Here is a 24,429-nt window from a genome sequence, read left to right as displayed (position 1 = left end):
TTCCCTGTTAAAAGAATTTACTTATTTAGGCACCAAACATAAAAAAAGAATAAGTTTTTTTTATAAAGTTCTTTCTAATTTTGCAGGGTTTTTTTCTTTCTTAAATAGCATGTTTTGAACAAGTATCAGTTATAATATATCCTAAGAAAGCGATATTTGACAGCTAACTTTGGTATGGAGTATCATACTTTATAGGCATTTCACCTCTATTACAAGTTAATCCACCCAAGCAGTACACAGTTATTATTTTATTAATCATATGAAATTGATGGTGGTCACCTCATTTAATATATTAAAAGGTTGAAGCCTCTTTTTTAAAGATTTATTTATTCATTCATTCATTCATTCATGATAGACACAGAGAGGCAGAGATAAAGGCAGAGGGAGAAGCAGGCCCCACACTGGGAGCCCGGCACAGGACTCTATCCCGGGACTCCAGGATTGCACCCTGGGCCAAAGGCAGGCGCTAAACTGCTGAGCCACCCAGGGATCCCCGAAGCCTCTTAACATATTAAATGATGCATTTATTATTCAACTCAACACCATAGTTGGGACCCAAACTCACATCTCTAGCCAAGACTCCTCAGTCATATCCGCACAGCCCTGTTCTCTTTGCCCTTACCCTAAATCAGCATCTTACAGCCAAAGGGTCTTTTTGTCCTTACATGTCTTTAGTTGCGAGATAATGTGTATTATAAATGATTTGTTATTATGAATTAAAATGCCACTGTGAATTATTTCTTTAAATTTGTGTCAGGTTCAAAGTTACTCTTGTATAAACATGAATTCCACAATTCATGGGACTGTATCTTATTTGTGCACTTCCTTCTCTCCAGTGCCTAGAATACTGCCTGCAGATAGTAGGTGTTCAGTAATTATTTGTTGAGTGAATAAAGCAGTGAATGTAATTCACTCTTTTGCATTCTAGTATGTTTTCTTGAGTGGGAAAGTAAGGGAGTTGGGCTTAACCCCCAGTTTCTCTTCTCTAACACTGCTTGGAGAAAGTAAGTGCCATGTAGCTACACTGGTCATAATCATGATGGTTTCGGATCATCATTTGAAAGTAGTTAGGGGATTTCAAAAACTGAGTTTGCTCACAGGAGTGTGAATGTATAGAGTGTCAGCTATCCTTGTCTTGTGTGAAGATGTCTGAAATCCAGATGGTTGCAAGCTGCTGTATTTCTCCCCCCACCCCCTCCTTTTTCCTCTGCTGTAAAGTTGTTGGCGGTTGTTCTTACTGTTGTCATTGTCTGACTCTAGCAGCTCCCTTTTCCCATTCTTATTTATTTATGTATTTCTAATTTTTTAAACTTCTGGGTTGGGCTGAAAAAACTTAAATACCCAAACCTACCATAATTGTTCCTCACAGATGGGCTTAAATTGAGGGGCACCCCTAAGAGTAGAAGACATGGGCTTTCCTAGGTGGTCTTAGAGATTTGTAAGGGCTGCTCAGAGGCTTTTTCCAGTTTCCACTCCTGCTAGTATTGTGAATGGGTGAGGTTATGGAGCTGCAGGCCTCTAGATTGGAAAGTTATTAGTATAGCATACTATTTGCAAAAAGAACTTGAATTGTTTAAAATACTGTAAAACAAATCAGTTTATTTTATTTCCGAAATTATTCTTTTTTTAATTTTTATTTATTTATGATAGTCACAGAGAGAGAGAGAGAGAGAGAGACAGAGACATAGGCAGAGGGAGAAGCAGGCTCCATGCACCGGGAGCCCGACGCGGGGTTCGATCCCAGGTCTCCAGGATCGCGCCCTCGGCCAAAGGCAGGCGCTAAACCGCTGCGCCACCCAGGGATCCCTATTTCCGAAATTATTTTGATAGTGAACAGCTACTTTTATCCTTTGTTAAGTCACAGTAGCAGTGAGAAATTGAAATGAGTGAAATTCCTTTATGTTGTAAAAATGCAAAGGGTATCTCAAGGTAAGGAATTGTCTTTGTTACTAACTACAGTTGACCTGTGAACCACATGGGTTTGAACTGCATGTGTCCATTTATGTGCGGATTTTTAAAATAAATACAGAACAGTATTGTATATGTATTTTCTCTTTATGACTTTGTTCATCTTTAGCTTCTTTAGCTCTATTGGACAAATACTGTATATGATACATATAACATAAAACATGTGTTAATCATCTTAATGTTATGGGTAAGGCTTCTGGTTAACAGTTAAGCTATAGGTGATTAAGTCTTTGGGGAGTGAAAAGTTATACGTGGATTTTTGACTGTGTAGAGTGGGGAGTTGGCATCCCAACCCCTGTGTTGTTCAAGGATCACTTGTACTACCTTTTAAAAAAGAAGATACTTCTAGATAAATCTGATCTGAGAGTCTGAGAATGAAACTCTTATATCACCTGATATCCAGTTCTAAAGAATGATTATGGTTTGGATTTATTAGTGATAATGCACTTTTTGTATTTTGGAATTTAATATAAGAATGTTTTTGTACAAAGTGTGTTTTTGTGAATTTTCCCGTGCAGTTGTATTTTCATGACCAAGTATATGGTAAGGGCATTTATGAATAAAATATTTAGCTGGTAGTGAAAAGTGGGGGGGGGACCTCATGAGTTTAAAAACTAAGCTTGTGTGATCAGACGGTATATAATGCCCAGTTTCTTTCTTTAAAATTAGTTTCGAGATATTCACCACTCTCTTATTGTCATGTCTCCACAAAGTACTCTACCCAGTTTGCAGGCAGTTGTGTCTTTTGTGGATTCTACAGTGTGCTGCTTCAAGCCGTGAAATCATGCTTTCATCTACTTGTGGATTTTAGGTTTCCCCCCAAACTTGAGCAATATATGTCTTTGTTTTCAGAAATGATCTCCTCTAGTAAATTATTATTGTTTCTTATTTTCTAGGAGTTTCCTAACCACATAACCTCTTAGAACTGAACCAAAACAGCATTACTCCTGGAGCACCTCTTTTTAAGGTACACATAATTTGACTGTGTAATTTCAGGCCTGTTGATAACCTGTAATATTTTTGAATTTTTGAATGATCTTATGGAAAATGACTTTTACTTCTGGCTGTAATGTTAGAGAAACAGAAGAAATTGTATGCAGTCTGAATTTCTTTTTACTCTTGAGATTTAATTAGAAAGTAACTGCAGGGAAGATTGTTGGCAAGAATGTGAAACCCTTTAGCCAGCACTGCCATGTACTTTAAATGTCGAGACGTGAAAATTGGCCACTAAAGTTGTCATTAGACATAACTTGGTTGGTAAGCATCCTGTTCATAGCAGCTTTTGTAGATTGTCTTTGATTTCTCAGGTTATTTATGTAAAATGGTTTGGTTTTCAAACTTGTGGAGAGTATCCAACATTGTTTTCTGTCATGAGATAGGGCTGTGAATTAAGTTCCATTTACTGCTGGTTGCTTGTGATCATCTAGGCCAAAAACTTTGGAAGAGTTGAGGATTTTACAGTTTTATATCAAGGCACTGCAAAATATACCGCATCTGTTAATACTGCCTTGTATTTTAGCCCTTAACCTCTTAGATCTGGAAGTATAGAATCATAACATATCACTGGTAGTGATTAGTGGACAAGTCAAACCCAACTTTCTTTGGGAATGAGGAAATTGAAGCATAAGGAAATCAGAGGAGTTGTACCAGGCTCAGTGAATGGATTTACACTCCGTTTATTTAATGCTTTTCTTTTCAAAGGACTGAACTGTTACCATGCTTCAGGATTTCTTCATTATTTTAGTTCCAATTGCTACAGCTACCGAATTTCCTGTTAGAAAGTGTTCTGGGGAAACTGAGGCATGGGACAGTGGGTTGCCAAGAGTTGGATGGATAATTGCTATCTTAATTTGGGAGTAGAACTGAAAGCCACAACTCAGAAGTTTGATCTGATTTAACATTATTGGTTGCTACTTAGCAGCAAGGCTGGTTTCTTAGAAACTGGGTCTTGGCTCTGGTCTGTTTTGCATGAAGATGATGGTAAATGCAGTCGAGTTTCTAGGTAAATGGCACATAGTTACAGAATACAATTTCCCTTTTCTGAAAGAAAAAGCCAGTTAACTGTTATGTTGAACTAAGCCCCTTCTTATTTAAGAATAGGTCACACAGTACTACTCTGAAAAATCTCCAGCAGATCATGAATAGTTATTCATTTTGGTTGGTTTAAGACATTTGTCTATGTTTTTATAAGTTTAGATATTAAAAACATTTCCATGTTTGTAAAAAAATAGTATGTTTGACTTTAGTTATTTTTAAGAGCTCCTCCTAGGGAATGGAAGTAGGGAGCTTGATGAGGTTTCAAAGCTAGAAAAGAAAGTGAGGTTTGCAGCTCGTTAGGCTACAGAGGTAAAGTTTTTCTCACTTTAGTGTTTAGTTTGGTATGATGGTTTTTCCAGGATGAACAATTAAGAATGAATTCTCTTTTATGAAGTGTTTCTTTAAATGGACCACCCAGTGGTTACATTTGTGTGGAAAGAAAATCCTCCATTGCCCACTTGGCACCCAGCCAAGTGTGAGACAGGGGCCACATTCAGTCACTTGGACGCAAAGATCTTGAACAGCCTGGGTTGTTTCCAGGCATTATTTTTGGCTGATTTTATTGTCTTGCAAGTGATTGTGCCTCCTCAGGGCTACTTGTCCTGTCTTACTTTTGACCGTCAAGTACATAGTGGTCTTTTTGTTTTGTTTTTCCCTCTGTCTTAAGTAGTTTGGTCATATTTCTTTTAAAGAATCTTTTTATTATTGAGTAATTTGGTATATGGCTGGCTGTTGGATATTATTTGCTTAACATTGCCTTTGTTATTTAGAAATGGTTGAGTAGGAGTATAGGTAGGAATATAGTGATTGCCATGTTTGTGTATTTGTGGCTGCCCTGCCTACAGGTGTTTGGATAATGTTTGGAGTCAATGAATTGGTATTCTGGGATCAGAGCCTGGATGGTGGATGCTGGTAGGGGACGAGAAGGTAGGGAGGTGTCATGGTAGTTGTGGGGGTGGGGTGAGTTTATTTGGAGAAAACATAAAAACCACATTGCAGCTGGAGAGATGTGTCCAAAAAGGATCTTAGAAATAACTGTTGGATGTAAAGGAATGATGTGGGCATTTTAGGTGTATTTCAAGGCTATTGTAGGAAAGTAGTTTATTCCTTAACTTTTTAATTGTTGCTGACAGAGTTTCTCTGAGGGTGGAGCCTCTCAAAACCTAAAGAGAACAAGATTAATAGATTTACAGTTGGTTGCTTAAAGATCTCTTTTTGTGTCTTTGAGGAAAAATTTAACAAATCGGTTTTTTCTGACACTTGAGAATGTACAATTTGCCGTATAAGGGTTTACATGTAGTAAATGTTTAATAAATTTTTGTCCAATATTGAATGAATATACTGTCCAAAAATTTTTGTTCATACAGCTAATGCTTTATGGTGGCAAGGGACTGGAGTACTCTTGTGTCTGTGTACCCATACTACATAAGATTTTATGGAGGACTTTGAAGGGAGAGACTTTTGGTAAAATGTTTATGGCTAAAAGCACATCCAGAATTGAGGTGATTTCTTTTTTTCTTCTCTTCTCTTCTCTCCTCTCTCCTCTTCTCTTCTCTCTTCTCTCTCTTCCGAACACATCTTGTTTGGAAACGTCACTTATTGCAAAGGGGAATGATGTATTGAACACAATACTATAGCTATTTCATTATAAGTCATGTATTACTCTAATTAAATTAAATATTAAAAGGGATGTTTTTCTGTAATTGCTGAAGTAGTTGTTTCATATTAACAGTGATTTAACAGTCTTAGTTGAAAGTGAGTAAGACTAAGCACTCTTGCAGATAGTTCTGTAAGCTATTTCTAGAAGGATTTGCCTTCTTGTATATTAAACAATTCACTCAGATGGTGCACTCATTATGGCCTAGTCTTGGTAGATCACTGCTGAGTAAAGAATTTGCATTTGTGCCTCATCACTTTTTTTTTTTTTCTTTTTTGGAAAGAGAGAGGGGGCATGCTAGCGGGGAGAGGGAGAATCCCAAGCAAGCTCCATGCCCAGTGCAAAGACGACTCCATCTGACGATCCTGAGATCACAACCTAAGCTGAAATCAAGAGTCAGATGCTCATCCAACGGTCACCCAGAGGCCCCTGTGCCTGATCACTTTTTAACATATTATGTATAATTTAAAAAAATGTTTAGGGGTGCCCAGGTGGCTTGGTCAGTTAAACATCCAACTCTTGATTTCAGCTCAGGTCTAGATCTCAGGGTCATGAATTTGAGCCCCACATTGGGCTCCATGCTGGGCATGGAAAATACTTTTAAAAAAAATGCTTTTGTAGAGTTCATGTGCCCACATTCCCCTTCCCACAGCCCATTAAAGAATACGTGACACGGGACGCCTGGATGGCTCAGTAGTTGAGCGTCTGCCTTCAGCTCAGGGTGTGATCCCGGAGTCCCAGGATCAAGTCCCATATTAGGCTCCCTGCATGGAGCCTGCTTCTCCTTCTGTCTGTGTTTCTGCCTGTCTCTCATGAATAAATAAATAAATTCTTTTTTTTTTTTTAAAAGTGACACTTGTTAAACAGAAGCTGCTAGCCAAGGTGAGACTCTTTATTTTTATGAGATTTTTGTGTCACCAAGCCAAACTTGGGACTTGGAATTATGAGTCTTAAAAAAAAAAAAAAAAAGGTATTCGTAACTCTATCCTGTTGCCACTCCCTGTGTTCTAGTGCTTATATATGCTACATAATAAGGGTTTGAGAATAAAATGAACGTGTTTTCCTGAGTTGGTGTCTAAGCTCTTCTAAGAGAAACCAGAAGATTAAGGGCCTCGTCTGTGCTGGAGCCAGGAGGCAGGAAAATAGTAGCACAACACAGGCTTAACAGTAAAAGGTGCTTCCAGCGCCGAGGAAAGCTGGAATCTGTGTGTTTTCAGTTTTCTTTTCTTTTTTTTTTTTTTTTAATTTCTATTTATTTATGGTAGTCACAGAGAGAGAGAGAGAGAGAGAGAGAGGCAGAGACACAGGCAGAGGGAGAAGCAGGCTCCATGCACCGGGAGCCCGACGTGGGATTCAATCCCGGGTCTCCAGGATCGCGCCCTGGGCCAAAGGCAGGCGCCAAACCGCTGCGCCACCCAGGGATCCCTGTTTTCAGTTTTCAACCTAATTTTACTGTGTATAAAACATTGTTCTTATATAGGAAGCCTGACAAATCACTTTAAGCTCTTCGGAGTCCCTAATTTATTTGGTGGAAAGTAATCCTTAGAGATAGGCTCAAAAGAAAAGACAAGTTTTAATGTAAGGATTTAATCTTTAGGACAGAATAGTACCGTTGAGCGACAGGTGCTAAATTTGTACAGAAGTAGGATCTCCAGAATTCCGTGATTCCCCTGAATGCTGCTGTGAATTCTATAAATAGCAGTAGTGAAATGCTTTATTTGTTGTTCTAGTTAATGTGGGTAAATAATATATTTTACCCCATTTATCTATGTTAGCTGCCTGGCTCCTGTTTGGGAGAGGAGCATCTGTTTGGGTAAAATATTAGCCTTAATTTTTTAGCATTTTGAGATGAAAAGGGGATTTTCTGTTCCTAAGAATATAAACTACTTATTAAATTAGTGAGATTTTATTTTGTGGGTTAGTGTACTCTTGTACTCCAAACAGCATCCTTGGCCCCTCTGTCCACTAGATACAAGTAAGTCCTCAGTCCTTCTATTGCAACAGCCAAATAATGTATCCAGATATTGTAAGATATCTTTGGAGAACTGAATTGTCCCTTCTTTAGAACCATTGCATTAGATTCTCTTTCCAAGCTTGAAGACACATAGAAGTGTTTATGTGCTAATGAGTACTGTTTGTCCAATTTTAGTATTGGTCATGGTGGAAATTAGAAATTTGTAAAAGTATCCAGACTTCTTAGGATTTTAGAAAATTTTTATTTGCAGTTTGGACTACTTGTTTTAACCAGTTGTTACATAGACACAACTCCAAGTGAACTTAAGGTAACATTTATGGGGCAGTCTTAAAGGCCATTTGTTCCCTTTTTCAACTTCTAGAAAATCTGTGTATTTATGTCTGTGACTGGAGATGCTGGCTGTGGGCCTGCTGTAGGCAGCATTAGCCAAAAAAGGTCTCTTTGGACCCCACCCTTTCTAAATTTAGTCCATTCATTCAGCCTCATACTCTCAGAGCAACACAGGACAGAATTAGGTTGCTGTTTCTTGGATGCAGGTAGGCTCTGGAGCACTTTGTTTTTGAATTGTTTTTTGACTTGTGACTAGTGGTTGGTAGTATGAAGTTGTGAGTATAGTATAAGTGAAAAAAAAATTTTTTTTTTTGGTAGAAAAATGCCCTCAAGACAGAGTTTAGAAAGAGAGGGGGAAGAAGGGAAAAGGGTTTGGGGGGCTTTGAGAGAGAAATCTTCTCTTTTGGCAGGTGAAGGAAATCAAAACGATGAAACAAAGTCCTAGCTGATTTCTGGATGGTTCTGGACTTGTTTCTTGGATATTGGCAACTTGTGTGCCAGGAGAGTTATCTAGTCTTTTTTTTTTTTTTTTTTTAAAGATTATTTTAAAAATTTTATTTATTCATGAGAGACACAGAATGAGAGAGAGACACAGGCAGAGGGAGAAGCAAGCTCCCTGTGGGGAGCCCAATACAGGACTCAATCCCAGGACCCTCGGATCATGACCTAAACCAAAGGCAGACAGACGCTTAACCACTGAGCCACCCACGTGCCCCAAGAGTTGTCTAGTCTTTACTGGATCTCCTCTGTTCCTTTGTTCTGACTCCAAAAAGTAAACAAGGAATAACTGCATTATGGACGACTTTGGTGAATAAGATGATGCTTCTGTCTCTATATCCAAAGTCATGTTTGACCTGAGGTGTTGGGGTTCTTTTTAGTTTTACAGTTCTTTTTGCTCTCATCAAGAGAGAATGTGCCCGAATTCCTCAAGTTACCTAATTGCTCTGATTGTTCATCTCTTTCCAAAGGTCCAGCTTTAATTAAAAATTATTTTGAGACTTTAAAAAAAACTAAAGTAACCATTACTTTGTAATAGAAATTCTGATTTATTTGCTGGTTTCTGTTTTGGTTAGCTTTTCTACTCGTTGTTGTTACTGGTTATTTGGGGGTACTTTTGGCTCGCTTAAATACATTCATCTATTTGAATGGTGTCCATGACTGTAAGCAGAACAGTCCTTACCTTTGACTTATGAAGAAATTTAAATGTATTCAGAAATAATGCCTTTGGAACTTAGAAGGTGAAGTAGACCATTTCCTCTGCTTCCTGGGTTCCACTCCCATCCACACTAGTGAAATTGCTAGTCTGAAATCTGTTCCTCTCTTTTTCATCTTTTCCACCTTTGCTTTTAATCATACAAACATTATAGAATGTTCTTTACTATTCAAATAATTTCTCAGGATCTTGCATGTTGGTGTAGATGCAAGTTTTATTTGGGGTCTGTAACTAATGAGACCATCTCAAACCTCATAGGAAAAAGATCTTTTATTGTCATAAGGAAAAAGAAACAGTAGAAGTAAGAAATTCCTGTCTTTCTTCAGTCAGCTTAAAGGAAAACTGTAAGGGTGCCAGCCTGAGCACGTGGCCCTTCAGTGGAAGCAGTGTGTACATTCACACACTAATGGTCTTAGGAACCAAGTGTGCTTTCACCTTCTGATAATTTTGAGACCAGAAATCTTTACCGTATCCCATATAGTATGGAAAGCCTCTCCGTACCTTTTTTTTTTTTTTTTTTTTTTAGTTTTTTTTTTCCTTTTTTTCCCCCACATTTTTTTAATTAGACATTTTGAATACAGGCTGTAGTTTGTAATTCTTAATTTTCAACAATGAATGTCATTAAACCCTACTGGTGCTCTTTATAAAATAAACATGCAGAGCATATGGGTATTGCAAGTCATTTAAAAGCACTGTCAGAAAGTCACAAGGCCAGGAACTTCACTGTGTACCGAGGGGAACACACTTCTAATACATCAGCATAGCTACAAGCTCAGTGGGACTATTTTCATTCTTGAGTAGGTGACACCAATTTTGACTGAATATTGGCAATTACATATCTCCTCTATAATTTACCTTTTTATTTTCTTTCCCTTACAACTTTTAGGTAGAACTTTAGACTTCATAGCACTGAATTAACCTGCACTGAAAGCTGTTTACCTGCAGTTGTTCACTTTTGTTGAAAGTGACCATGTCTCAAGTTCAAGTGCAAGTTCAGAACCCATCTGCTGCTCTCTCAGGGAGCCAAATACTGAACAAGAACCAGTCTCTCCTCTCACAGCCTTTGATGAGTATTCCTTCTACTACTAGCTCTCTGCCCTCTGAAAATGCAGGTAGACCTATTCAAAACTCTGCTTTACCCTCTGCATCTATTACACCCACCAGTGCAGCTGCAGGTAAGCGTATGAATCCGAGTGTCTTCTTTTTCAAATGTTTTCTTAGCCTGTTTTTTGATCTGATAAGTAGATTGCAGATGTAGGGAGCTCTCACATTACCTTCCAGAAGCAGAAGAAAGTATTAACACCCACACTTCTTTGTTCCAGATGTAAAACACTTGGTTGTATACTGGGTTGACGGAGGCCTGAGTTGACAGACCATTTCAAAGTGTAAGAAAGGGAATTGTAAACTAAACTATAAAACCAAACTTATTAAAAAATGGTGGCCAACAGAAAGGATTGAACAGTAAATACCACTCTGGATATGTTTTGTTGTATGGGAAAATTCTGCTTTTAAAATTATTTCCCAGAACTGACAATCTTTGTATGTGAAAGCCCCTGTTTTAGATGTGTATAAAGATTATATCCCAAGCAAGGGAGCAGCCAGATTCACTGGAAAGCAAGAGAGTGCATTGGCATTTGTTAATTTTTATTTTGAACAAGTAAGTTTGAGATTCCAGACGTAGTTTAGAAGTCATAGTGAGGACCAATTAAAAATTGAACCAAAGAAGCAGAGATTTTTGAAGAGGAAATAAGTTTAGAAGCATTTAAATCTGTTAGGAAAATAAAAATGAACTAAGTGTGCTCATTGATGGAGCACCTGGCCAGCTCAGTCTGAATAACATGTGACCCTTGATATTGGGGTTATAAGTTCAAGGCCCACGTTGGGTTTAGAGATTATGTTTTTAAAAATTTATAAATAAATCTGCTCATTGATGAGAAAAGATTTGAAACACCTGAAAAATAAACAATTCTGAAAACAATATTCTGCTTTCCAACCTTTCCCCAAAGTGGCAAAACCAATTAAATGGGGTGCCAGCATGGGTGTCTCCATAGCAGAGTCACCTTCTAACAAATTCTTTCAACCCCTTGTGCCTGACAGTTTCCCTTGCATTTCCTCCTTCATTTCTCATTTCCTTCACTTTATAAATCTGTCTTAGAGTGTTGGCTCGTCCCTCTCTCAGCTGCACAACATCTGTCACACTACCTCTAGGCTTCCTTGGACTGGCTCACCGGAGAGCAATCTTGACTTGTCATCGTACCCAATAGATTCAGGATTCAGTTTTCCCCAAATTTGCCATTGGAGACCATCTTCAAAGGAAATGTCACAGACTGTTTCAGTCCTCTGGGATTTACTGCTTTTTTCTTCTAATGTGCTCTTACATCCACATCCTACTGACTTGTAAAACTCCCGCCTCCAAGGCTGTTTTATTTTACTTGTATAATTCTCAGAAGTAGATAAGATCTGAGGATGGCAGCCTCTGGAGATAAGACTAGGGGTGCCCCTGGAACGAGAAGTTAGCCATGTGGGAAACTGACAGTCGTTGTTTGAGAAATGGCATTGGCACGTTGAGTTTTGTGCAATAACCGACAGGGTCCGGCTGACAGCTGTTGTGGTAACCAGTGTGTCTGTGCTCACAAGACCTCTGTGTAATTCCCGTGGTTGGTTATAATAACAGTGCTTCATCTGATTTCAAATCTTGCTTGCTGCCATGGTTTAGTTATTCCCCCTGGCCTCGGTTCTCTCTCTTGGGAAGACACACTTTCCTAGGTTCCCTGGCTTCAGCCGGTTCAGAGAAGACCCCAGCTGTGTCTTCAAGCAGGCGCCACCATGTGGTTTGCAGTTGTGCATCACTGCTGCTCTGAATCCTTAGACCTTCTGCTTTCCCTCTTTTTTCATGTCCCCGGGAGAGCAGCAGTCCTATATACTGCTGGTTGACTTCATTGCTCTTACGTTATTTTTCAGTTCCTTCTAGCATGGCACACCCCAAAGAGAAAACCCCAATGTGTCTTGTGAATGAGTTAGCCCGTTTCAACAAGATTCAGCCTGAGTATAAGCTTTTGCGTGAGCAAGGTCCAGCTCACTGTAAGGTAAATATTGTCCATACTGCTTGTGCATTTATAACCCACCAGGAATGTTTTCTGTCTTTTTATGCTGTTCCAAGTGGTGCTGTGATGCAGAATACATGCTTTCCAGTCACTGAGGCTATCTTCAAGAGATGCAAAAGTAGAGATTTTGGCAATTCGCTTCTCTTCATCCTTGCAGAATGGGTCAAAGAAAAGACATGCTTCTTTTTGGGATATGTGGCTTTTAAAACTCCAGTTAGTGTGTGATTGTCTTTAGGATTCTGAATAGAGACAATTCCCAAGCACCTGTGAATGATTTCCTGTGAGTTTTCCAGGCTCTGGGCCTCCTGGCTACAGCCTGCTCTGGCTCCTTTCCTGCTTCCTTGCATGTGTACCTTAGACTGGGCAGGGAGAGGGGAACAGGAAATCCATTTTGCCACTTGTTAGCAATCCAGGTAAAAGGTTTGAAGATGAGAGGTAGAAATTAGTCTCAAAGTGAGTCCTTTGGATTGTCTCTGATTTCACTTATCCTTGTCTTTCCCCATATCTTAGAGAATGGAAGACTGACTGTAATTTAAATGTTTACTATTTGTTATTCAGGAATTCAGTCTTTGAAGCTTGCTTGATATCTGTACTAATGTAAATCTTGGAACTTAAATGTGTGCATATCTGGCTTTATCTTTGCAGCTGCAGTGTGAGAGAGGGTATGGTATCAGAGAAAAGGAATTGGGCCTCTATTTCCGATCCTAGCTTTGCAGTAAAGAGAATATAATTAAGGATGAGTTATTGGTCTCTTTATGCCTCATTTTTCTTGACATGCAAACCTCAAACCTTGAATGATAACAAGTTTCTTTTCATTTGACTAAAAGTAACATCAGCGGCAATCCTAAATAGGCACCATAGTGTAGTTAGGTGAGTCGCCTTTGGTGTCAGACAGATCTGGGTTTAAATCTCAGTTTCTTCTAGCTATGTGACCTTGGGTAAACTACTACTTTTTTGAACCTTAGTCTCCTCATCTGTAAAATGGGGATAATACCTACCCAAGTAGGTCTACTGTGAGAATTAAACGAGAGACTATGTATTAAAGTGTGGAGCACAATGCCTGGCAGTTAATAAGTCCTTCAGAAATGGTAGCTATTACGCATTTAAGAAACAGAAATTTGAAGAAAAAAAAAAAAAGAAACAAATTTGTACTCACATGAAGCGAGTTTTAACATTATTCTAAAGCATGATCATATTTGAAATGTTTCTTTACTTTTGGAAGGCAATTCGTGATTTTCTATAACTGTTCTGTTTCTTCTACAGGATTTTTTTTGCAGACCTTAACTTTGGGATTCCCTTTATTAACTGTTTTCGGTATTTTTTGAAATACGTACTTTCTCACTTAAACTTTAGTGATACTGTAGATAATTTGGCTGTGTGTTCAATCTGTAACTGCCCTTTTTTTTTTTTAACCTTCAAGTTATTCAAAGAGGAAAAGATATTCCCTCCTAGGTGACTATTGGACTCTTTAAAAAATCAGTGGTATGGTGTCATTTTAATTCTCTTGAAACCTAGATTTTAACCCCCACTACTGACCCTCCACACAGGAGGCAGCAGAGTGGCAACAACAGGAGTGGGGAAGGTGCTGGAGAAAGGCAAGATTGTTGATGAAATTAACTCTTTGTTTCCTTAGCTTTTTTCCCCTTCAGTGTCCTTCTATGAAAGGATCATGAAATGCCCTGGAGAATTGCATAGCACTGTAGGCTCCTGCTGTTTTCCTGCTCAGGCCAGCCAGGGTTTTGAGTCCATGCTATCAGTGTTAAATTAGTAACCTTGTGATCTGCAGCATTAATTCAGAGGATCCCCTAATGGTTCCAGTGGGCTGAGGATTTTTAAATTTTTCTCAGTTAGTGGAAGCTATGCACTGAGGGAATCCTCAAGTTAAGACCTACAAGAAAAATCAGCTGTGAAGGCAAGTCACACCCATCCCTTTAGGCACCAAATTTCAATGATCTGGACATTTTCAAATGATGTAGATGGCATTCATATCAGCGTTTCTTATGTAAATTATTTGTAAATGAAACAGTGATATCCAGTGATAAAAGCAGAAAAATAAAAGCTCCACTTACTAAATTCCAAAGTAGTGAGTCTCCAACTTCTCAGTGCGTCAGTATCACTAGAGGAGCTTATTAAAGATACACTTGCTCTGGTCTCCTCCTCCTGCTTCTTAGTCAAAATCCCTGGGCATTTGTATTTTACTAAGCTTCCTAGATGAGCACCAAAGTTAGAGAATCACTGTGGTATGATGGGTCGTGTTGTTTTGATGGAGTATTAATTTAGTTCTGATAGGATTAACATAACCTAATTTTAAGAAAGGAGTGTGTATTTGGGTTATCTTTATATTTAAAACAGAATAAAGAAGCTTGCCATTATCAGCTTTTGCTGAGGATAAAATTAGCTGTTTTGGATGCCTCCTTGAGTTGAGAAACGTTTCTAGATCTCTGCTTGGTGTGGATCAGATTTTCTCCTCAAAGAGGAGGCAGTGTCTGAGTAGTATAGTCTTAGGGAAGTAGAAGGCAGTGTTTTAGAGCCTGGCTGACATTCCCAAATTTATTCAAGTTTTGGTCCTTCTCGGATTGTGTTTTCAGACAAGAGACCACAAACGCATGAGAACATCTTAATTTATATGAGATACTACTATGTTTTTAAATCAAATTTGCTATATTTCTTCCATGAGAAGTAATTGGAAGACAATTTCTATTTGGAGGACTTCCAAATAATCAATGTTTAATATTTTAATATTTAGGAAAATGTTTTCTTAATCTCTTTGTTTACCTCCATTTTTCAAAGCATAGTTTTGTCATAGAGTGCCGTTTAATGCTAGTCAATGATATGTATATCTTTTGGTGTTTATAAAAACAAAAAATGGGGATGAAGGGATAAATTGCCAAGATAATGACCAGGCCTTTTAAACCATGGCCATAAAAAATGTTCAAGGTCCAAGTGACATACTGTAGTCCACATCAGGTATCATGAATTGAGAGCTCACAATTTTCATTGTAGGTGTTTACAGTACAGCTAACACTTGGAGATCAGCACTGGGAAGCTGAAGGAACTAGTATTAAAAAAGCCCAGCACACAGCTGCTGCCAAAGCTTTGGAAGGAACAAAATTTCCTAAACCCATAGCCCGCCCTTTTCGTAGCGAAGGAAGGAATCCAGGTATTATGCGTGGGCCAAGACAGGTTCCTTTCAAAAGTGTGTTTAGAGGTACCCATTCAGTATGTATATGAATTCTTTCTTAACTAACGTGTTGATTTTGAAAGCACAGTTTCTACACTATCAGTGGCAAACGCTTACCTTTTCAGAATCCTTCCCCATACTCTAAAGCATTGGTTCCCAGGCTCTGGTCCCAAGGATGGACAGAAGGTCCTGAGGCGGGGGTGTGTGTCACCAAACAATTTCCAAGATTCCAGAAAAGCTTAGCACAAATACCTTTTGTTCCTTGATAAGGTTGTACAGATTGCCAAGAATGTAGGCTTTAGCTGGAATCACTTCAACCCAGGGTGGAAATATCAATTTTAACACGTTGATCAGAAACCCACATTGTCATACATGCCTCCTGATCATTAAACAGAAGGAGAAAATAACTTAAGTATTTATTACTCAAATACTATTAGTAGCTATTTCTTCAAATAAGGGACCCAAGCAGGGAGAAGAGTAACAGAGAAGAGCATCTGGTAAAAGCTCGGAAACCACTGACCTGCCACGGTGGGTGGGAGTGGCTGTTGTAGCCACATTACCTGTGAGTGGCTGTTTTAGCCACATTACCCGCCGGGCACACGAAGCCATCCCAGTCCCTTTGTACACAGGAAGAAATCCGGGAGATCTCAGCCATACCTTTCTTGTTGCTTTTAATTTCTTTGTGGTGTTTCGGATTCATTCTCCACTGCAGGTAAATTTTATGGGTCAAAACTGCTCTTAAGATGATTCAGGTTATACTTAAAGTGCAGTTGTTTGAATCATAAAGAAAATTTCTTTTGTTTGAAAGAGGCTGGTTACTTCTATGACCCTCTGATTTTGCAAACCCAAAGATATTCTTATAAATTTGATTCATGCACTAAATTTAGTCTAACCAGTTATGGGACAGAATCAAGTCATTTTTTATTTTCCTAAAGAGGCATTTTAAAGTGAATTTTTGTGTGCATTTAAGTTGAACTTTGCCATTGCTAGTGTTGTTCTGTGTTTGATGTGAAAGTGTTGTTTTCAAATGTGATTATGCACTGACATTATTCTTTCCAGCCTGGTTTTCCTTTTACATGTTTTTTAAAGGTTTATGAATTGGATGAACTGAGAGAAAAAAAATTGGAAAATAAACAGTGTGTGTTTTCTACAATTGATAATTCTGAGATAACTCAAATTATACTGCTCTTTTTTTTTATGGAAACAGAACTAATTTTCCTAACAAGTACTCTCACAGGTCAAATCCCAATGTAAATATCAAGATTGGAAATATCTGAATATTTTGCAGCCCTCAACTTGAGTTCTCCAGATATAATTTAGTTGCCTCCTCCTCAGTGATTCCACACCTTTCCTCATAGCACATATCCTGTTGTATAGTAGTTCTTTGAGAGTGTTTGTGTTCTTTGAATCCTCTGGGGCAAGAATTGTGTCCCTTAGCACAGGGCTTTACATCCAGTTGGTATTTAATAAGTGCATCATTCTCTGAAATAGTATGCATAAACATATCTCTAAGTGTAAGCCAATAACCCAGCAAGTCAGTACTACCATGTTATATTGGCTAAGGATTCCCAAACAGTAAAATGATTTGGACAGTCACAAGGGATTTTTTTTTTTAACTGTGGGATTTGATGTGTATTGGAACTGCTTCTAATAACTGGAATGAGGGGCTTCCATAATGATAACATTTTGTGCTAGTTGTTGACTCTCTAATAGCTCTTGTAGTGTATTTGATGGTGTTGACTATGTATTAATATCTAGAAATCACAGAAGATGTTTGGATTTCCTGACCTGATGCCTAGTGATGAAGTACTTAGATCCTTTCATGAAATGCATTATGAATCCAATTAGTAGAAAGCATGCTATTTTTAAATTTTATTTTATTTTAATGACCATCATTCTCATGTCAGAAAACAACCAGTTCTCTGTTTTGGTTCTGTGTTGCAGAAAGCATAACCCCTACTGTAGAGCTAAATGCACTGTGCATGAAACTTGGAAAAAAACCAATGTATAAGCCTGTCGACCCTTACTCTCGGATGCAGTCCACCTATAACTACAACATGAGAGGAGGTGCTTATCCCCCGAGGTATGTGTCTTGTTTTAAATATAAGTGAAAATATATCTCATTTTTGACATGGAAGAACAAAATCTGTAGATTGTGGAGCACATAATGATTTGGTCATCTTTAGGCTTGCCAAATGTTGAAGTCAGCTTTAATTGTGCTGGTGCTTTTGGAACTGTGTCTTGATGCTCCTTTAACTCCTGTTGCTGGCAAGGACCTGAGCATATTCCTCGCTAGCAGTGTGGCTATGCTTGGAGAAAATCTGGTTAAAGATCACCTTTCTAACCACTTTGTGTAACTGAGTCATATTTGAGCATGATTCCCACAACATCAAGATTCTTGGGGTGCCTGGGTGGCTCAGTTAAGCATCTTCCTTCAGCTCGGGTCATGATCCCACTGGGATTGAGACCACATCGGGCTCCCTACTCTCTGGGGAGCTGGCTTCTTCCTTCCCTCTGTTGCTGCTCCCCCTGCATTTGTGCTCTCTCTCTCTCTGTCAAATAAATAAATACAATAAAAAAAAAAAAAACAGGACTCTCAGCATTCATAGATTTGATTATTGTTTATTGGGTACTTTTTGATTTAGAACTTCTTTGCTTTGTAATAGCCTCGGAGTACAAATGCAGTAAAATACTAATTGAAATGCAAAAACATCATGTGTTAAAAACCTCCTGTTGGCAGTCATAAGACATTAGTGGATAGATTAATGATCAGAATGGAAGTCTTCCTATCGCTGCCTGACTTGATAGCGGCAAAGCCATTTAAAAAATACAAGCTCGAAACGTAAGAAGCCAGACTCTGCCAGGCTTTAGACTTGTTGGGGTTTCTAGAAATGAGGGTCCTTCCTAAAAAAGCAAAAACACTTTGGTTACAAAATTCCCGGCCTTTTCTGGAGGTAGTCAGGTGTGGCTCTCAGATATGAGAACATAGAGCAAGTTAAGTTTTCTACCTCAGCCAAAACCTAATTCATTTTAGATTTTGTGAATTTGGATTAGCATTATAGATTGAACTCATAATCTGTAAGCTAGTCCATTCTGTGAAACATAAGTTTGCTTGCTAAAGAGTATTTGCTCATTCTGTGTGCCACTTCTGATCCAGTGTAAGCCTTCAAAATCTGTGTGTATATTGATAAGGAGTCCTTAATAGCAAGCAAGCCCTGATGTGATGAGGACCTTTGATGAAGGAAAGACCCGGAATTTGCCAGAGAAGGTATGAGAGACTTACTGATCTGAGACTGTAACTCTGCTAACCCCGTTTTTACTTTCAGGTACTTTTACCCATTTCCAGTACCACCTTTACTTTATCAAGTTGAGCTTTCTGTGGGAGGACAGCAGTTTAACGGGAAAGGCAAGACGAGGCAGGCTGCAAAACACGACGCTGCTGCGAAAGCCTTGCGGACCCTACAGAGCGAGCCCCCGCCCGAAAGACCGGAGGGGAGGCGGCTGGGCGAGCAGGTGGGTGTGGAGAGGCATCCACTCTGGGGCTTTTTCTGAGAAGATGCATTGAGAGCTGTCCATAATGTTTGTTATTTGGTACCTTACCCCCTCCTTAAAAAAAAGTCATAGCAAGAATGTCGGATGCCTTCTTTTTTCTGCGGTATAGTTTTGAGTGAAGTGAACGTGGTAGAAAGATTGACTCAGTTGAGTTGTGAAGCACATGTATGGATGAATTCTTTGGTGCAAAAGATTATGCTTGTCAGAATCTACTGTGATTTATGGTACCAGCTTAGAGAATTTTCTGAAGCCATTTTTGATCAGCTTCTCTGTTATATGGAAGTCCCTGTTATCTGTTGCTGCATAACAAACCATTTCAAAACTTAGTGGCTTAACCACCTGTAAGCATTTATTTTGCTCATGTATCTGCAGTGTAGGCAAGGCTTGGAACGGGAGCTGGTCTCTGCTCGGCATAGCTTTGGCTAAGTGGCTCTGCAGGGGCTAGAGGATCCACTTTCAAGATGGCTCCCTCCCCTCACATGGCCAGAAGTTGGTGCTGGCCATCAGCTGAGAGCTCGGCAGGGGCTCTGGTCCGAAGATCTTCGTTCCTCTCAGTTAACCTATGCAGAGGCTGTTTCCCATCCTCATGGTATGGGGTGCTGGGTTCTAAGACTGAGTATCCTAGAAGACAGGAAAGGGAAGCAGCTTCCAGTTTTTAAGGGCTAGACCCAGAAGTCCCTCAGCATTGCTTCTGCCATATTCTATAGGTCAAGTAGGCACAGAGCCCAGATTCAAAAGGAGGAGATACAGAACCTCCCTTTTTTCTTAATAGGTAAGATTCACACAACATAAATTCATAATTTGAACCATTTTAATAAGTGCAGAGGTCAGTTGCTTTTATTACATTGACAATGTTAGGAACTCTGCTTCTGGATGAGAATAGTGTCAAAGAATTTGGGGGCCGGTTTTATCTCATGGTTGGAATAGGTTTTTAACTTCTTGAGACTAAATAGGAATGTAGGTTTTATGAAGTCAGTGACTGTTTTTCATTACAGTGTGTTTCCGTTTTCCAGTGTAATCACACATTTTAAAAACAGAGATCATCAGTTTCCAGGGTCCACTGGAGACCAAATAAAAGAAGGGACTGTAACTTAGAAGAGGAGGATTTCATGAAGTTAAAAGGATGAGCTTCTCACTGGTGAGATTTGTTAGAGGCAGTAGGTAGTGTAATCTGAGTCATTTTGGAATCTTTGCATTTTTTAACTTCACTTTGGTGCTAATGTAATTGGAGTCAGATGGGGTAGTTATTTCTCAGTTTTTTGTAGCCAGCAGTTGTTAAACGATTGCTGAACACTGGTATGTGGGTTGTCTGCTTCAGAACCACTTGAGAAGTTAAAAAAAAAAAAAAAATTCCTTGGTCCAGCCCACATGATTCTAATAGGAGTCTGACTTTTGCTTTTTTTCCCCTCTTTTTAAATGTGCTCTTGGAGTAGCTCTAAAGCTCAGTCAGGGCTTGGGAACCCGGTCCTAAGTATTATCAGTGCTTACCCGTCAGGTAGCCACCCCACTTGGAATCCTGTTTGATGGTACTCACCATATTGCCAAAAAGGAAGGTGCCCATTGGTGTCTCCAGTCTGATCCCACACTGGAGCAGTGTGGTGGGCTCTGGCCTGAGGGCAGAGGCTGGAGTGGATGTGCTTTCCTAAGCTGCATTTCACTGGCTCATCTGCCATCTGTACAGAGCTTTTCTGAGAGTAATGTTAAATCTCCTTGTGCCCTGTTCTACTTCTGTATAGTTTGAAATAGAGATAGTGTCCTTCAGAAATGGCTCAAAGACTGGTTTAACCAGTGCTGCAGAAACAAGAATCATTGAGTCAGATAAGACTTTCTTCGAGATAATAAATGAAACCCTTGACCTCCTGCCTCATTGAGCTGCTCTTGATTTACCAAACCTCCTGGATAAGTGGGTAGTAGAGTGCAAAAAGAGACAACTTCTGTTTGTTTGTTTTTAATTAATTAATTTTTAGATAAGGAGTGTGTGAGCAAGTGGGGAGGGGAGGAGCATAGGGAGAGGGAGAGAGAATCCCAAGCAGGTTCCACACCCAGTGCAGAGCCTAACTTGAGGCTCGATCTCATGACCTTGAGATCATTACCTGAGCTGAAATCAAGAGTCAGAGGCCCAACCAACTGAGCCACCCTAGCGCCCCAAGAGAGACATTTTTAGAAGGTATCTTTTTTTCTTACAGTTAGTGCATGTGAACTATAAAAACTTAAAAATTATACATCTTGGTGGATGTCACTGAATATATAATTAAATACATGTACCTATATATTTAACAGAAGTGGGGTGATATTGTATGGTAACCACTTTTTGTTTTTCATGGAACTGCTTACCATGAGTACATTGTCATGCCATTTACTTATAATTCCTTGGAGGACTCAAATTCATCTTGCATCTAAGCACTTCTTAATGGCTACAAAGTGTTTCACTGTGTGAACATACCAGTTTATTTTTTCAACAGAAGTTTAGTTATATGGGTTGTTTGCAGTGTTTCCTTTTAGAAAATAGGTAGTGAAGAACATTGTTGTAGTTAAATCTTTGTGCATGTCTATCAGTGTTTTTATGACCCACAGACCTGGAGTGGAATTGTATGGCAGTATGTATGGCCAAGTTCCCCACTAGAAAGATGATACCAACAGAGTGTGAGCAGCCTATTTGCCCCTAGCCCACCAGTATTGTAAATCATAATTTTAAACAAACTGTTCATTTTACTTTTGAAGGTTTGTAGAGCATGTGATTGTGTGGTGGATCAATTCGTCTTCTGCAGAACATGGCTAATAAAGACAGCAGTTTTTACCTACAAGGCAGATATGGTCTGGTCCCATGATGATAGGGCATCATGCTAGGTCCTGAAGAAATACCACAGCCCTGTCCCTTCCCTGGTGGAGCTTCATTGAACAGCTGACAGATGTTAACATCAGAATTATCAGAGTGCAGTGAGTGTTAGTGTGAGAAGTAGCAAGTATTATGAGAGCATCAGATGTCTGTCTTATTTATTTGAGAGAGTGGGGGCACAAACGGGAGGGGCAGGGGGAGAAAACATCTTGAGCAGGCTCCATGATGAGTGTAGAGCCCAGTGCAGGGCTTGATCCCCTGACCCTGAGACCATGACCTGAGCTGAAACCAGGAGTTGGACGCTTAACCAACTGTGCCACCCGGGTACCCCAAATGTCTCCTTTTTTTTTTTAAGGTTGTATTTATTTCTTAGCATGAGTGGGTGAGGGCAGAGGGAAAAGCAGGCTCCTCGCTGAGCAGGGAGCCTGATATAGGACTCAAGGATCATGACCTGAGCCAAAGGCAGATGCTTAACCAGCTGAGCCACCCAGGTGCCCCTAAATGTCTCCTTTAGATTGGAGTGATGGTGATGCATTCAGAGAAGTCCTTTCTGAGGAAGTGGCATTGAAGCAGAAACCAAAAATAAGCAGAACTGTGGGAGCAGCTTATGTAAAGGTCCTGCACTGGGAAACTGTCCCCTACTCCCTTTATTTAAAATCGAAGGCTTATGGTAATAAAGAATGACTTATTCCATGTCTGAGCTAGATGGTTAATAGCCACAATATTTGTAATAGACAAAACAGGACCTAGCTTAATGTCCAGTAGTAGGGAAGTAGTTAAATAAACAGATAACATTTGTCCAAAGGAGTCCCAGATCTAGAGGCCTGTAATGCATTGAGTAGTGGGAATCAAGAACCAGGGCTGTAATCTTGTAGATAGTATGATCCTGTTTGTGTTAAGCCAGCTGTTGTGTATGTATGTATGCATATGTATATGTTTGCTTGCACATAATTTCTGTCTTAAAGGTGGTATCAAGCTTTAAAAGTCTTTTTCTCTTGGTGGTAGTGTTGGAAGACAGACTTTTTAAAAAAAAATTGTACTGTTTGAAGGGTTTTTTTTAATACTACTTGTGTAAAAATAAATACATGCAGCTTCTTCTGGTCTTAAGTCTTCTCTTCTCTTGGGCTAGGGATGTATTTAGGTGAGACTTAACCTAAAATTGGAGACCTTGGTTTTCATCACTGTCTCAGGGTCCATTGGACCCAGTTTTCATTTTTGAGCTTCTTTTTCAAGCTCTTTAACGATTGATATTGCATGACTTGTATTCTTTTCTGGAGACCTTAAAAAGAACAAAGAAAACATACTTTTTTAAATAGAATAAAACTTATTCTGTCTTACAGTGATTACATAGGTCCTTTGAACCCTTCTGTAAATCTTTACCTTAGGGAATCTAAATTTTCCTTTGTCTTGAGACATTTTGCTGTTTGTCATCTTATATATCATTTCTTTTTTTTAAGATTTTATTTATTTATTCATGAGAGACATAAGAGAGATACAGACTCAGAGGCAGAGGGAGAAGCAGGCTCCCTTGGGGAGCTCAATGCAGGACTTGATCTCAGGACCCCAGGATCATGACCTGAGCCAAAGGCGGACACTTAACCACTGAAACACCCAGGCATCCCCTATGTATCATTTCAGCACTCTTTGTCATCATTCCTAAATATGCTGAGCAAAACTCAGATAAAAGGACATGGAATTACAGTGTAATCCCATGGTATCTGATACAGTAGTGAAATAACTCGTTATCGCATCATCCTCTGCTGTGCTTATTGTACTGCCCAATGCAGTGCATCCTTCTTCCAAGAAGATGCAGAAGATCGGAAACACTATCTTTTTCTTGTGCTCTTAGCTTTCTTTGAATTCAGGTGGGAATTTAGAATTTTTGTTTGCCTCTAATGGCAAAAAGAAGAAAATTGGCAGAGGAAGACCTTCCCATTATTAGGTAAACGTGAAGATAAAAGCAGAGGGATAGCAGTGCCTTAGTCTCCAGTGGTGATGGTAGAATTGAGAGTTCAAGCAAATCTCAGACTGTGCATCTTCAGATGGTATCTTAGATAAACTCCTCTCCCAAACTCAAGAATCAGCAAGTAAACAGTATATTTCTATAGTGTATGAAAAGGAAATGTGTATTCTCTTCTGGCCATTCAACAGGAAGGACTTTGACACACATTATTTTGTGACAAGAAGCTGGAACATCCTGCTTTGATTATTAAAAAGTATGTGACAACATTCTTTCAGTTCTTACGATGTTTGGCCACCAGAATTTATTTCTCACCACTTATTGTCTACAAAATAAGTGGACAAATGCAAAAGGAGATGTGTGTACAAAAGTGATTGGGAGGATATAGATGATAAAATAATGACAAAACTCTTTAGATCCTTCTTTGGGCATTTAGAAATCTAAAAATGAAAGCATTTTGTAGCTATGGAGCAAAGAAGATGGCTGTTCTGTCTTCAATACAATTATGAGTCAGTGTCACAAGTAGTGTGTTCTCATGATACCAGTACAAGAAGAATCAGAAGTCATGATAAGCTAGAATCCACTGGGGATGGCATCGCTGTAGGTGGGCTATGCT

General features: G+C 39.2%; 1 protein-coding gene across 14 annotated transcripts in view; it reads left to right on the top strand.

Annotated features, from left to right (window-relative positions):
- Positions 1-24,429, top strand: part of STAU1 (staufen double-stranded RNA binding protein 1) — a 54,359-nt gene that overhangs the window by 7,715 nt on the left and 22,215 nt on the right. For 3 of the 14 annotated variants that reach the window (XM_025470357.3, XM_049100222.1, XM_025470359.3), the window contains exons 2-7: positions 2,865-2,935; positions 10,067-10,355; positions 12,142-12,266; positions 15,288-15,492; positions 17,410-17,548; positions 18,792-18,978. In XM_025470357.3, the coding sequence (XP_025326142.1) occupies positions 10,151-10,355; positions 12,142-12,266; positions 15,288-15,492; positions 17,410-17,548; positions 18,792-18,978 (861 nt within the window). In that variant the 5' untranslated portion in view covers positions 2,865-2,935; positions 10,067-10,150. Of the gene's footprint in view, positions 1-2,864; positions 2,936-5,372; positions 5,508-10,066; positions 10,356-12,141; positions 12,267-15,287; positions 15,493-17,409; positions 17,549-18,791; positions 18,979-24,429 lie in introns of those variants that run through there. The other 11 variants (XM_025470358.3, XM_025470360.3, XM_049100223.1 and 8 more) reach the window with 6 other exon arrangements.

Source organism: Canis lupus, chromosome 24, assembly GCF_003254725.2.
Source record: "Canis lupus dingo isolate Sandy chromosome 24, ASM325472v2, whole genome shotgun sequence".
In the NCBI taxonomy this organism is placed as follows: Eukaryota; Metazoa; Chordata; class Mammalia; order Carnivora; family Canidae; genus Canis; species Canis lupus.
The sequence above is the reverse complement of the archived record's forward strand: the minus strand, read 5'-3'. Positions and strand labels throughout refer to the sequence as shown.